This window comes from Cardiocondyla obscurior, linkage group LG01, assembly GCF_019399895.1.
Source record: "Cardiocondyla obscurior isolate alpha-2009 linkage group LG01, Cobs3.1, whole genome shotgun sequence".
Lineage (NCBI taxonomy): Eukaryota > Metazoa > Arthropoda > Insecta > Hymenoptera > Formicidae > Cardiocondyla > Cardiocondyla obscurior.
In genome coordinates, this window is record NC_091864.1 from 12,187,968 (window position 1) to 12,203,601 (window position 15,634).

General features: G+C 47.3%; 2 protein-coding genes across 7 annotated transcripts in view; both read right to left on the bottom strand.

Moving 5' to 3' along the window:
* Nucleotides 1-10,257, bottom strand: part of LOC139104459 (colorectal mutant cancer protein) — a 32,460-nt gene extending 22,203 nt beyond the window's left edge. Inside the window, exons 1-2 of the mRNA XM_070659986.1 lie at nt 9,928-10,257; nt 9,129-9,514 (exon numbers count right to left, since the gene is read on the bottom strand). Coding sequence (XP_070516087.1) covers nt 9,129-9,238 — 110 coding nt within the window. The 5' untranslated portion in view covers nt 9,239-9,514; nt 9,928-10,257. The remainder of the gene's footprint in view (nt 1-9,128; nt 9,515-9,927) is intronic.
* A 519-nt stretch (nt 10,258-10,776) lies between these two features.
* Ets96b (Ets96B) overlaps nt 10,777-15,634 on the bottom strand; it is a 72,700-nt gene continuing 67,842 nt past the window's right edge. For 3 of the 6 annotated variants that reach the window (XM_070660032.1, XM_070660041.1, XM_070660047.1), the window contains 6 exons: nt 13,350-13,864; nt 12,898-13,234; nt 12,352-12,785; nt 11,716-12,004; nt 11,185-11,620; nt 10,778-11,059 (listed from right to left, as the gene is read on the bottom strand). In XM_070660032.1, coding sequence (XP_070516133.1) covers nt 12,358-12,785; nt 12,898-13,234; nt 13,350-13,864 — 1,280 coding nt within the window. In that variant the 3' untranslated portion in view covers nt 10,778-11,059; nt 11,185-11,620; nt 11,716-12,004; nt 12,352-12,357. Of the gene's footprint in view, nt 11,060-11,184; nt 11,621-11,715; nt 12,005-12,028; nt 12,786-12,897; nt 13,235-13,349; nt 13,865-15,634 lie in introns of those variants that run through there. The other 3 variants (XM_070660048.1, XM_070660025.1, XM_070660046.1) reach the window with 3 other exon arrangements.

Genomic DNA, 15,634 nt, shown 5'->3' on the forward strand with positions numbered 1-15,634 from the left:
GTTAGACACCAGTACGGAAACCCTCTCGTCGGGCATTTTGGTACATCGATCCGAAATCGCGAGCACGGCGCTTCGTTAGAGGCAGCGAGAAGTTTCCCCGTGCCGCGACCACTTGGCGTAAATCGCAAATAATAAAATCGCCGGTCGTATCGCATATTAAGCGGAATGTGTATTATGAAGACTAAGTGCTCGCTTTCCATGAATAATTCATCTTGTGAATAATTCATGCGTCAGACGAAGGCACAACGCGGAAGATGAGGCACGAAACAGTTAAAAGTAGAAAGGCGCGCTCTCGTCGGCTACGGGCTTCGAGGACCAAATCCTATCGGCGAGCTTATACATAACCGAAGGATATTTAATAATCCATTATGGAGATGAGATCGACGCCGAGGACCTTTTCCCAAGCTGGCCGACAACGACGAATTTGCCCGACGTGTACACAGTAAACGGATCTACAACGGGATTTGCTCTATCCCGCGAGCTCTAAGACGGCCTCTCTCATTTTAACGATACCGTCGAGATTCATTTAATTAAAAGGGACGGTTACGGGGCGCCGGCGCTTGTCATATCATCCTCCCGGTAACGGTCGTGCTCGCGCTCTCCGTCCATTACGATGCTCAAATAATTGTCTAACCGGCTGGAAGGACGAGAGCGGGGCCCGTCACTCTTGATTATCGGTCGCGACGGCGACGCCGCGGCTCGATGAGGATACGCGCGCGATAAGCGAGCCAAACGCGCGCCGTAGGATGATCACGGCGGACCGTCGGAGCACTCCGGCGAGCCAGGTCGACAGGACAGCATTAAAGATGCATCAATTGCAGCCGTCTGCCGCGGTGTCCTCGGAAAATCGTTAAGCCAGCCGGCCTCGTCTTGCCGCGGAAGCGGCGGCGGCGGCGTCGTTATGCAATTTGCGAAATCACGGAATTGTCAATTATTACTAATTGTCATCCTCAATTCGATCCAGATAATCTGACTCGGGAGGGCACGATATAAAATAGCCAAGTTAAAACCGATCGAACCGAGTCTTTATTTGTCGCGAATGGCCACATACTACTTATTCATGTTCATCTACATTTTTTTTATCTCTTATTTTTTTCCCCACAAACGGCTGTGGGTGATCGGGGCGCCCCTTTCGCAAAGCGATTCCAAGGGCATGGCATTAGTCTCCATCTCTCGCCTCATCGGAACAATGGTGTCGCCGGTTTAGGCACGATCATCATGAATTAAACGTCACGCATTAATTACCATGCCGTTCCCATCCGCGCGCCCCGCCACGACAACCACCGCGCGCGGTATTAATGGGCCGCGTGTAGCGTCAGCGGTGGCAGGCGTGCTTCCGGCGGTACGAAATCAAAGCTTCAATGCTCCATCGGAAGCGCGACTGATATTCGCGGACGTTGCACTCGAACGAATCCCACGCGCGACGCAATTGACACGTGGATCGCGCTAACGAACGTCATCAACCGGACTGTTAACTTTTATTTCACGCCGCGCTTGCCATGTTCAACACTCTGGAATTTTTCAAGCTCTCGTAGTTGTTACGATTTTGTCGCAAAGGGCACGTGCGCGTAAAACATAGAAAGGATTATCTGAAAGGAAATAGCCAGGCGTTATCGAAGGACCTTCGATCTTTGCCCAACGCGACAGGTTCAAAGGTGCAAGACATCGACGTCGCGTATTATTCGTCAGCAGGTTCACTCGCGCGGCATTTGTTAATAGATAGGTACTCGGAGAGGAAGAAAATTCGAGGTGAGTCCACGTGTATGTACCATCGTGACACTCGACGGCGTCCGCGTCTATGTTGGGACAGTCTCTCCAGAGTTCTCGTCTCCCAAAGTTTCAGCGACTGCATCTCGCTCTTCCTCCTTGTTTTCCCCTCCCGTACGCATCAGCGGCGATCGATTTCCTTTAAATCCACGTTGCACAAGTTGCGACTGTACAAGACGGCGCGCATATCGACGTAGAATGAGCCCTGTCGGGTTTTTAATCGAAAGACACGGAACTTTTTTTTGAAACGTCGCGTTCGAGACGACTCGGAGAAACCTGATGTGAGAAAAATATGAAGGCGAATAAAGCGCGATGAGTGCGCAGCTTTCAAGGGTCGTTTACAATTTCGAATCTTTCACAATCGCAAAAGTTCTCGCGTCAGCGGGATGATATCTCGTCTACAAACTGAGCGAATCGCGCGACACCGGCCGCGTGTCGAGTGCCACTGCGACGCGCGGATAAAGGCATTCCGCGCTGCGGTTCGAGAGGTAAAATAAAAAAAAGACATAGAAACGGGAGAAAAGGAACACTATCCTATCTATATATCCTTTGGCCGGCGTGAAGAGCGAACGCAACTTAATCCACCGCGGTGCGTGTCGCACGTCCCCCCCGCGTCTCGTTCGCGAGTGCCACATTTGCGGTTTTACACCAGACACGTGAGTTTATTTTAAATGCACATATATCGCTCTTTCTCTCTTTCTTCCTCTCTCGTCTTCTCTCTGGTTACGAGTAACCTTTCTACTCGTAAAAAAAGTTGTACACGAGCCGAAGTAGGCGGAGAGAATAAATTCAAGTATTTTTGTAAATCGTGCCTTTTCAATTTACCTTGCCCTGATTTTCGAAATTAAAACTGCTTACTTGCTACGTCTTTTTTTTTATTATTATTATTAAAAGGACATCCATCCCTTATAGAATAAGCATTGAGATAAGCTTTTTTCATGATAAAATTAATATCTCCAATTATTAAAATAATTATTAAAACGTAGAGAAAATACGCAGGAGTAATGTATAATTAATCAACGCACGCGAATCGTGTTTTCTATCGCTACGTATTAATTTATTCGGAACAGTTATCTCGAAATGAACGAGCAGATGCACACGCGTCCGCGTATTTACACGCGGCGGCAATTAAACGGCATTTCGACGCTGCAAGCGAGTGCGATAAATATGCAGTCACGTGGGAAAACGTTCGCGTCGTAATACGTGGTTTATCATCGACATGTTTACCCGCTCGGCGAGAAAAACGAATTTAACGGCTTGTTTAATTTCACATCGACCCACCCAGGGGTTTTTTTTTTTTTTTTTTTTTTTATTTGCGCGTGTAACGCCGACGTCGCGCAAGTTCGGGGCGCTTTGCATCTCGTTGAATGCTTAAAGGAAAAAAAAGTCTGAGCGAATTAAATTATTATCCCGCGAAAAATCGCGAGATGAGCTGGAAATTAAAGGTTACGCTTTTCATAGTCACAGATCGGTACTATCAGCGACGAACGCCGTCGAGAGGAGCTTTCGAGGGACGGAGGAAATTCTGAGGGCGCGCACATGCGCCTGTGTTCAATATTGACCGTGACGTGCGATTAGATCCGAACTCAATTTCGCGTCTCGATCTGCAACGCGGTGATCTCGTTACGGTCCTTTCCGGATTTTCGATTCGGGAAATTCTCCTTTTTCCATCTTCGTTTTTAATCAGAACGCGTAAAAAAAAAAAAAATTACACGCGCAAACAGCACGCCCGGCACAAAGGAAAAATAAAAGTGACGCGAACAAGTTTAACGCGGCAGAACAAAGGAAATTGCGGAAATGCAGAATGTCAAAGAGGCAGATTGTAGCAAGTGTCTCCTCTGCAATAGTTTACGTTCCAATTGTTTTGAGGTCGCCAGATAAAACGGATTCTTGGATCACCGAAGAGTTATAAAATTATATATCCATTTTTTTTTTTTTTTATTGAAAAACCTCGCGACTTAAGTAATAACTCCAACTTCTCGCCAGAGAAAGCCAGGTCGCGCGTTTAAAAAAGGTCGACACGTAATGCACCGTGGCGGACCGATGTAACCGCGTCCATTGTTGGGAAATGTGAAACCGACGCTTACCGCGCGATGGCCAGGATTTCTCCCGCGTTAAAATGTTTCCTTCCAAACCGATGGTACCTGATACCGAGATCATTGTTCCAGCGTGGGACACTTGTAAAAAAAAAAAAGAAAAAAAATTTCCATACGCCACGTAGTCATATTCCACGGGAGTTTCCGCAGGAAACGCGATTAGGTCTTCATTACTTTACGTCCGCCCTTTGACGACTCTCCGAGCGATTCAAATTTTCATCGCGATCGTCGAATTAAGATTCCCCACGTTACGCGATCGAATGATTATTAAATTCTCGCCTCAAATTCAGAGAAATTCTAATAATAAGTACACGCGTAAAGAAATAGATTGCGAACAAGAGGAACGAGATGTCTATTTATTAAAAATCGAGAAGCTTAGGGTAAACTTCAGGAGAACTCGCGTGCGCATTAAAAAATAATACCGTTATTCATTTCTAAATATTTTGCGCTATTTCATCGAAAGGCAACTCCTCATCAAAATCTATTAGAATTTAGATGAAAGAATCTCGTAGCACTGGGGTAGCTGATCTGCCCTTTCGAAGAGTTAACCATTAACGGCGGACTCTCGCCTCGACGATCACCATCCGCGAGCACGATTAAAAAGAAAACGAGAAGACACGAGAGAGAAAAAAAAAGGAAAGAAAAAAAGAAAGAAAAAAACGGTAAGGGGGAAAAAAGATGGAAGAAGAAGTGAGGAGAAGAGATGTTAAAAAGGTCGGTTTTTAACGGGAAGAGAACCCTTCACGCGCTCCAGCAAACTCATCGCGCTTCATCTCCCCCTTTTAACGTCTGTCGCTTTGTTAGTGCTCTTTCGGGAGATTTCGAGTTCGTGGTAATTAGCGAAAAATCACGTTACTTTGATTCCGGAAGGGCCGTCTCCGACGAGGATCTCCCGGTGTCGATATCTTCGCCGGGCTCGTTGATAATAACACACATCTTCTATGTGACGGAAAAGAACGCTTCGCGACATTACGACCGTCAATTTTAGCGACGCGATTGCCGATAATGCGGTTGATTTCGGAATCTGACTGGTATTAATAATTCGTCAGCGACGACGAGAGACGTAGGGACCTTGACGTTGCCGGGTGTGCGATATCGGCGTATCGATCGCCCAGAGGGTTTATCAAATTTACAACGGCGGCATTGGTTTCTGAAAATAATTCGTTTAACGACGAAGGTCCGCCCCCGTCTAAAAGGTCCAAAACGCGCGATCTGCGTTCTATATTTGATAATGCTCCTGTCGGAGAAATGTTTTATTAACCGAACGAGATTACGAATTATTTACGGCAACGAGATCCCGCAAAAAGAAAAGAAGAAAAAAAAAAAAAAAAAAAGTCGTTCTTGTTATTTGTCACCCTCAATTATCAGCTGCTGGCCGCACGGTGCAACGAGATTACGAGCTACGTGTAAAAACGCGGCCGCGGGATGGTTTTCGACGAAACGCGGCGTCTCGATGATTCGCGAGGCCAGATTTTCAGAACGCGTGATGCGGAAAATATCATACGTAATAACGAGCACTTACGCAAGGACGTAAAACAAAAGGGTATGCACGATGTAGTTCGAAACCCGTTAGAACGCGTTTCCACTAGACGGAACTGGTTCTAAAAATGGAAACCCGCGTAAAATTGTACGATAATAAACTTCAGTTTGCTCCGAAAGCATGGAGGAAGGGTGGAGTAAACCTCGTCTCGCGTAAATGCTTAAAAGAATTCTATAAAAGTCCACATTTATCTAACAAAAATGGGACTCCAACGGTTCCGATCGCGAGACATATGTATGCAATATATACATATATATTTAGTTGTTTAGTATATCGCCGCGTATATTATCGTTACGCGTGAAAGGACTTCTTTCAGACACGTGAACTCGGCCATTTTGCTTGTCGCGTAATGTAAATCGAGCGACGGTAAACGCTTTTTTTTTTTTTTTCTTTTTCCTTCAGCCTCAAGCCACGGAGTCGAGACGTATCGATTCGGACGGCATCAGAGTACTCGGTGTCGCGCGGTATTTCTTTCGAGAAAAATATCTCGCTGTGCTCCGGTCGCGCGCGAACAAGGCCCGCGACCGCAAGCCAGGTGAATCACTTGGTACATGTATTATTGCGTCAACCAAGTCGCAGAGGGAATCTCGAAGTCGTAACGACGCGAAATCTCGTCGCATCGTCGCGTAATCGTTAACGAGGCTAATATCTTGCGCGTCGAAGTCGAAGGAGTTCTTCCTGCTCAGCTGATATTTTTGCGATCGATACTCAAGCGTTCTCGCCCAATATTTTATACCTCGCAAACTTTCGGATTTATCCCTCTTCAGTGTGGAAGACAAAAAGTTTATCGCGCGGGAGGTATACTCGCAAGGTAAATCTTTTACGAGGACAAAGACGAAGGCGAGGAACGAAGAAAAAAGATATCAAAGCCGAACTTACCGCTGCTCGAGCGCGCGGTTTCGAGTTGAGCGACGATTTGCGCTCCACATCTTTATATCGACGTGTTGTTCCAGCGGCGCAACCGCGAGCTCCGTTCAGAATTTTACGTTTATGACTGCACGTTCACGGAAATTCGTTGCGTTGCAGGATACCACAACCGATATTCGCCGACTGTATTTCGCGCGGCAGGAGAAAATCAACCGCAAAGAAGAAACAAAAACGAGAGAGAGAGAGAGAAAGAGAGAAAAAGAGAGAGAAAAAGAGATACGGATGATAAAGGAAACGCATAAGCGGAGGTGAAGGAAGAGAAATACCGATAAACGAGTCTGCGAGCAAAGACCTGGCTCGGTTGCGCGAAGAGCAGTCGTACGACCAAAACGACAAGCGGGGGAGAAGGAAGAGAAAGAGAGAACCTTCGATATCATGACGGTGGGGTGACTCACTTGCCATAAAATGCGGGGACAACGCGAGTCTCCCCGACGAGGGGAGGGCCAGCCCTCGGGGTGTCGTCGAGGGTTTGCCATCGACGAAATCGACCCTTCTTTCCCCGCGTCGGTGCCCGACTTTTCCTCCAAACTTCTGTCCTCCGTTCTCGCCGGCCGATTCACGTCGACGAAAAACGGGTACACAATCGTATCTCGCGGCGTGCGTGAAACGCGAGAGAGAGAGAAAGAGAGAAGCCGAACGGCGCCTCGATAAATTGGGTCACCAGTTCACCCGCGTTGATAACCCCAGAGAATTCGGCAAAGCGCTCCCGATTCTCCTTTCTTCCCCCCGAGGTCCCGGCCGCGCAAGAAAAAATTTTCATCGACGAGCGAAACATTATTCCTGTATCAGCGAGAGAGTTTTGATATCGTTAGAGGTAAGACCGGAAAGTAAAAGATTAGCAAAACACCGGAGTATTACGCCGCGTGTTAAAAGACGCGCACCGGAGTTTCGCGTCCGGATGCGTCGAGAATGTGCATCACGTACGACGCCCGCAGCGAGAGGATATAACGAGGTTACGAAAGCGCGCGCTGTAATGAATGCCAACTAGTCGGGAAATATTGTCCGGCTCTTTCTCTTTTAACGCGGAGAGAAGCGCGACCGGCCCCCGTCGAGTTTGCTCTTTTAATTTGTTTGCAGAGCGCGCCCAGTACTCTCCGGCGAATCACTTAAAAACGCGCACGTGGAGCTAGACGAGTTTTGTGCATCGAGTGGCTCGCGCGGATAAAAGAAAAAAAAAAGGGGGAGGGGAGAGAGTACAAATAAACGTAACGCGAGAAGTGATCGCTATGAGACTCTGCGACGATGAGTCCGCCGCGTAATAAATTATTCCTCGTTAACGAATCGACGTTATTCTTCCCCGGGGGGAAGAGGGCGATAATTAACGATGTACAGGCAATTATTATCAGCGGAATGGCAGTTAATTATAAATCATACACCGTTTCAATTTCGCAGATGCCGCCCGCGACCTCAGATCGAAGGAATTATCTCGGAACAATCGCACGGGATTCGTTAACGATCCCGTCGTCTCGTCGTACGCTCGGCGAAGATCATGCGAGACGATGTCTCGCGGTATTAAAAAAAAATTTATAAATCATATATTAAAAACTGTTAGCAGCGTTAATTAAAAATTGACCTTTACTCGCGGGGAAACGTGGGTAAGAGAGGAACACTCGGCGAGTTCTCGCTTGCGTACAAATGTAGTTTGCACAACTTACGGTGTACGAAGTCTGTGTAAACGTTACATGCATGTAATACGCGGCGGGAGACATGATTTTTACCTTCAAAAGGTTTACTCACGGTAGGAGCCCGCGACGAGCTGAGGAGACAAAATAGATCATAGTGCGCGTCGGTAAAAAAAAAAAAAATAAAAATAAAAAGCGCACTTTTAGCTTCATCGAAATAAAATAAAAGACACCCCGCGAGTGCCACGTACGACGAAGCATAATACGTGCACGCCGCGCAATATCGAGGTACCCGCTTCGCAAAAAGGAAAAACAACGAGAAAATCTATCGAGACATCGATAACGGAAACAACGAGTGGGAAGCGAAACGGATGGCGCGATAGAACGGAAACATTCACGGCAACGAAATCTAATTTAACTCTTGCAAAAATCACGTATCTTCGAATTTTGCAACTCCGCTTTAACAAAGCGAGAAGAAGAGAGCGGCTGTTTCTAAATTGTTCGTTTCGCGAGGTGGACGTAATGAAGCGACGAGAAATTGTTTTCCAGACCCAACGTGAGGGTCGGAAGAATCAAACTGGATACGGAAAAGTGATCCACAGCTCGTATTTTCTCGCCAACTTATCGGCGGTCTTTCTTTCGCTTTTTCTCTTTCGATCAAATCGCGACGGTGATCAAGATGAGTTTGTATTCTCTTCAAAGTTGGCGCAGAGGTAAAAAAGAATACGTTGCCGTAAGTCGTTTCTCTTTAAATTCCTCGCGAGTCACGGCGAAAGAAAAAGAGACAGATAGATGGAGAAAACGAAGGAGAAGCGGTGGTCAGCTTTAATTAATTAAAGAAATAATTAAAACGTACGTGCCAGTGGCAGGCGCGGTCTCGTCCCCGAGTCGCTTTTTTTTATTCCGCGCGGCGCTAGTCGCCGTTAATTGCACGATCGTGCGAAAACTCGCGCGTCGAATTTCGGCAAGCGGAATTATCGCCCGCCCGCGGTAAAACACGGCGACGATATAACGCAGTCCGGATGATTCGGGGAAAAAAAATGAACTCCGGATTACCCGTGGCAACATTTTCGTCGCGAGGTTATCGATCTCAGGGAGATTCCGTAACGATCTCTAAGCACGCTTGATATCTCGCTCGACCAACTTTTCTCTCTTGGTTGTTTAATGATCGCTCACCTGTCGATGTAGCCGTCGCCATCGCCGTCGCATGCCTGGAACAGCCTACGGACGCGTTCCTCGTCGCAAATGGAACCCGTTTCACTTTCGCCATCCGCGATCTGCGACATCTTCTCTCACTGGAGCCCGCGCGCGGCCGTCTCGCGGTGGCCTACGATGATCGGTATCCTCGCCGGTCGCGTCGCGCTGTCGGTCGCCGAGAAACCAGAACGCCTCATTTGTCCGATTTTACTTCCTCGTGAGCTGACGGGCGTCAATTTGCGCCGGGACGCTACATTTATCTGGCGAGGCGCGGCGTCGCGTGCCGCGCGCGCGAAACATCTCGTGGCATCATCAAGGTCGCACGATTAGGGAGATCGCGCGAACCGTCGTCACACGTGAAAGCCCTAAAAAAAAAAAAAAAAAATTGTGTCACAACCATTTATTACTTGAACAACTATTTTATCAAACAACTTATCAAAATTTATAATTGCTTCTAAAAAATTTATTCAATTATATTAATAGAAATATAAAAGTAAATTTGTAAAGCTTGGGAAAAACAATTTCGAATGATTTTACCTTAAATTAAGAGAATGAAGTGGGTTAATTATTTTTAATATTTAATATAATTTTCATCGTAATGTTTTATTTTTATATTTAATTCGTAGTCTCTTATATTTTTTTCTACACCTGCACACGAATTATGAAATAATTCGAGAGGCACCCGATCGTAATTTTGCGCCGGTCAACAACTGTCGCGCGAGATTTATTAAACCCACGTCGAAATAGATCGGTATCGCGGGTACTTGAAGAAGCTTACCTTGTCGTCGCGATCCCGACTGGGCCTATTCCCCGATCGGAAATCTGGAAGGACGGACACGCGGGGTCGGACATTCGATCGGGTAACTCGACGCCCCCCGATGGCGCGTGGAACGGAAATCGGTGACAGTTACGACGATCGCGAATAACATCCGAGAGTCGCGATGCTTCGACGGGACAAAAAAGAACGGAGAAGCGAGGGCGGCGAACGGGACTAAGAGACTTCGTCGCGGCACTATGCCCCGTCACGCGCCTCGTGTCGTCGGTATGCCCCGTCTCCAGGATTCCGGGAGGGTGATCCTCCCTCTGCGCCCCGCGCGTTCGAAGAATTTCTCTCGTCAACGCGACGGGCGCCGCCGCCGTTCTATTTTCGGACACGCGCGGCGGATGCTACCCGCGATCCCGATATAAACAGACACCCGTCGCGGGGTCGCGACCGACGGATTCGCGTCTCGCGGTGACGAACCCGCGGGACCCGGTTTTCTCGACCCGGCGCGAGCGACCGAGCGTCAAGTCCGGCGCGGTTTTTGCTTCACTCGCGCGCACCGAAAATTCCGCCGACCGTCACCGCCGCGATGTCACCGAGTCACTAACCCTAACCTCAAAAACCGGGCGCGCGCTCACCCTGCTCGAGACGACGACTAATAAAAACTATCGATTGAGCCCGTGGCGGTCAAAAAACTCCCAGCCGGCCGAACGAGGTGCCATCTAATGCGCCACGGTCAAAGTTGCAAGCCGCAACCGTGGACGGTAATGAACGCTTGATCGGTAAGATTTATCGCTATAAAATAAATATTAAATCAAACGATTTTTTTCTCACCTACAAAATCCGTCAACGGTCTACACGCCTACTTCTTAGTCAGGTTACCGAATTATTTTAATCTGCAGATACGCGAGGTTCATCAGCCAGTTCTTATAGATTTTCAGGGAGTCGCGCAGATCCACCGACTTTTCGTCTCATGTAATCTAAAGCGTTCTTTTCGCGCAACCAACGAAGCTCACAATTACACGATACTTATATGTACAAGTAATATAGCGAACATCCAGAATCTTCAACGTCGTTCAGCGCATTTTGCTCGTCTTTGTAACGTTCGTGCCACTTTCCTCATGTGATTTTGTTTTCACCATTTCGCCTGCATAAATAAAATTAAATTAAGTATAATTAAATCTCGATATAGATGGGATAAATATAAAATTCAAAAAAGTGCAAAAGAAAATTCGCGTTATTCATCAGCGACATAAATATTAATCGACATACGAGTAACGCGATTATGCGCGCTCGCCACTAATCGCTTCCGATTGTCACCGCTGGAACTCGATAAAGACCTGGAAATGATGAATTATGCGATAGCGGTGTTTGACATCGCTCAAAGTTAGTTTCGGGAAACTGACGATGTGCACGCGGAGTAATCGATTCGGAGCGACACAGCCAATCATCAGGAGAGGATGCGTCCGGAGGCGGAGAGACAGTCAATCAGAATGCGAAACGCGTATGCTAGTTTTATCATTGACGTAGTCCTCGGGATTATAGAGACTACAACGTCGAGAATCAATACCGACCTCGGAGGGCTTAACTGTTACACATTTGGCGTTTGTAATATTCTAAACACTTGATTTGATTATTACAAAACTCGGCAAGCTTAACATTTCTCTTCCAGCGGACGTTTTAGCGGCGTTCCTTCGTCGTCTAGAAACTGTAATATATAAATAAATTTGTAATTGGTATTTTTTAAATTAATAAAATGTTAAGGGGAAGTAAACATTTTAATCAAGCGACACAGATACTTACCGAAGTTTACCGCTGTTAGGTTCGTTGAATAATTACACAGTAATATCGTCAAGAACGCAAAGAGAAGGTGATCTCATTTTAAGTCTTAATATTTGTTAATTTCTTCGGGATTATATAAGTTATCGTTTCGCAACGCGGAACGCAAACTTGCTTTGCACATTCACGCTTCCGGCATTCACACCTTTATTTATTTCTCGTTTCTAACGAAACAAATTTGGAATAATCGTGTTGTGTCCAAGTCCAATTATTTTAATTTATATTCGACGAGTTGTTGTTAAAATACGTCAAGCTGTAAGTAAAAAAAAAAAGATATACGAGTCACATATTATATTTTTAATAATCGTCCTATTGATAAGATTTATTTAATATCTATATAATAAATTACAACCGCGGTAAACTACTGGAACGCGCGCACAGTAACGATCAGAGATAGAGTATCGACGAATTTGCAATTAAACAAATTCGTTAATCTATCTCCAAAAAGTTTGATCAATCGGCGCAAAAAAAAGAAATTAATGCTATTTACAATACCATGTGTACGTTTAGACGATTCGGAGTCTGGCTCCGCTTCGAAAATCGTCAAGCATAATCGATAAATCTCCCTTCGAATAATAAATAAACAACAGATTCAATTACATTTATTTAACAGACGCAGCTTCCAACGCCTAAACACGTATACGGTGCCTGCTCAAGCTTCGAGCTCGCCGCGGCGTCAAGAATCGAGGATTGCGACGGCACGCCTGGCGCCGGTAATTGCGATCTCTGCACGCTGTCGTAGGGTATCGACGCGGATTCCCGATCTCTGCTGGTATTCTCTGTTTCCTGGGCGTACAAATCTCTCGGTGGTGGTTCCTGAGCCTTCGAATCAAAAGCGGTCTCGTGCGCTGACAGTCGACTGTAGTTCAGGAAGGTCTCGGTGTAACTCGGGGTAGAGTGGTGATGGTGGTGGTGATGGTGATTGCTGCTGTACTGATGGGAATAATGAGGGTGGTATCTGCTCGATGGCGTTTTGAAGCCCTCGTTACCACCGAGATATTGGTGCAAATGATGAAGACTGGAAGGCCCGTACACTATACGATAAGCAATGGAATACAATTAAAGTATTAATTATCATACGCGGTTTTTAAATGCGACTTTTATTACAAGGTAATCATAATAATTAATGCCGATAAAGTACAATACCTGCGGCGGTGTTTGAGTACATGGCGAAAACCGCGTCGCTATACCCCGCGGCGGGATGCTTCATCAAATCTGGAACTTCGTTCCCGCCCGTCCCTTTCCCGGACACCGCATGGCTCCGTACCATACCACTTGGAACTTCTCCGCTAATCCCCGAAGACGCGCCGGTACCGTACGCCATGTTGAAGAGCGCTTCCGGATCGCAGACGAACTTGTACACGTATCGTTCGCCGGCGACCTTCTGCATTATGCCTTTCTCGTAGTAATATCTTAACGAACGACTCAACTTGTCGTAATTCATAGCTGGCCTATTTTTCTGGACTCCCCATCTTCGTGCCACCTGATTAAAAACGATATACAAAGCATTTAGTAAAAGAAATATGTATAAAAGAAACTATTGTAATTTTGTACAGTCTCGACACTTCTTTGATCGCTCGAGAGCGTTTTTAACGAACCTCCTCCGGCTCGATCAGCTTGAACTCCATTCCACGTCCGGTCCACGCGATGCAGGGCGCGTTCGCGGGATCGTCGAGCAAGGCTACGAGAAACTGCCACAATTGCAGGGAGCCGCGTCGTTGTTGCTGGTAACCGACGGCGACGTCGCTCCAAGTGGACACGCCGGTCGCCGATGACGGCCTTTTGTTAATGTGATCCGGATTCCAGGTCGAAACGGGCGAGCCCTTCTTCTGGTAACAGCCGTTCTGCCGATCCCAGGACGAGCTCCTGGGATCCAGCTGAGTACCGAGCTCCGTCCAAGTTGGCGTGCCGCTCCTCTTCGTGTAAGCCTCGGAGTTCCAGCTCTCCTGCCGCTGCAGAAAGGTTTCAGAAGAGACGGAGAAGGTCGACTGCCACTGAGAAGTCGAAGAGGAAGCACTAGCCGGGCGACTGGACGGTGGTGACGATCCTCTGTGATCCCTCGCTACGTTTCCGTATTGTTGCTGTGGCCGTTGCGGATAAATTAGGCCACTCGCTGCAAGTACAATTCTAAAGTTCTTATTTCGTCGCGGCAATTTAATTCTCGACTAAATCCAACTTTTCTTCCGAATGTTTTACGTTTGCGATTTAATAAATGTATATTTAAAAATATCATGATCCTGACATGCCGACAAATGCGAAGAGCAAATTTATACTTCAGCGCGCTAAAGCTCTCGCAATCTACTTCTGCGATCAGCGCTTGTAAGATGAAAACATCACGGCGTGGAGATGCGAGAAAAGCGTCGGATTATCCGCGGGGCGTTTTTTCTCGCGAGGGGAAGGAGCCGAAGAGAGCCAAGGAAGGAATTCTCGAGAGGACAAAAAGCGCGTTCCGTATTACCGATTGCACTCACGCGCCGGCCCGGTTGAAGCGCTCTCGTCACACAAATATCGGCAGGAAATTGGTGGATATTCAAAGCCCACCGGGGGCTGAAACCCGTGCGCGATGGTGCCCCCTGAAATATCGAAAGCCGAGAGCTCGCGCGATATGTATATTAATCGGGCCGCGCTCTTCTCCTTCTTTTTCTCTCTCTCTCTCTCTCTCTTTCACTCTCTCATTCTCGGTGGCTGCCTCCCCATCGACGTCGTGGTACCGAAAGAGCCATTCTCGGGCTGTAATCCGGTTACGCTCCAAGTCGCGCACGGGGAATATTGAAAAATTGAGGAGCTACCCGCGCGCACGATCGAGAAGACCCGATATACGTTAATTGTTACAGCGACGTCACGACGTATCCGACGATGGGCGTCGAAAGCGATGCCGAAAAACGCGAGGAAGCGATACGCGACGATTCCTTCCGCCGGATGATACTGAACTTTTCCGGATAATACGTCGGACAATTTTTCAGGATCTCCTTCCGAGAATAGGAACACGTCGCACGAAATTTGATTTAAATCGTTTAACGCGAAAAAGAATAATGCGCGAAGGTATGCTCAACGTAAATTGTAACATACGTATCGATAAAAAAAAAAAATATCGTCCGATCAATCTGTTTCGGCTAAACGTGGAGCGAATCTCGAATCGAGAATTCGGGAGAGGAGCCTAAAGCTCCGGGGCCTATAATATCTCCGGACACTCTCTCTCGAAAACGGAGGGAACGAGAAAGAGAGATAGAAAGCGGCGTTAGGGGGTGGCGAAAGGGGTTGACCTCAGCCTGTGAGCCCGAGCGCGGGCCAGAGGCTTTGCGGGTGGTTTTAGATTAAAATTAATCGCAAGCTGATGAAACCGGTGGCGATGTACCACCACCGGGGGAGGGAGGCCGGAGAAGGGTTGAATTCAGGACTGGTCATAGGGTCGGCGACGGGGGTGGGCACCGGCGGCTACGGAAAAGAGGATGGCTTCCACTCTCGTCCACTCTCAGACGAGGAGAAACGCGTTTTGCTGCTCTTCCTCCCTTTTCCCATGCCCCCGCGCGTCATCTCTCTCTTGCTCTCTTGCTTTTTCTCCTCTCTTCCACCTCGCTGATCCTCGAATTCCGGCATAGTGCTCCGTTAATAATGCAGGCTCTATTTTCCACCCACCTGACGAGCGGCGAAACCTGACGAGCCCGCCTTGTCCTTTCCCGAGAGCGTACGGGAAAATGCTCGTTTTGCGTACTCCATCGTCGCGCCTGCACGTTTCCTCTTTTTCTTTTTTTTTCTTTTTTCTTTTCTTTTTTTTTTTTTTTTTAAGGACGAGGCCAAATATTTATCGCGACACGTGAATCAAAGATAAACCCGAAACGCGAATGGGAGGTTTCGTCTGGCGAATTTTCCGCGAGAGCGGAGT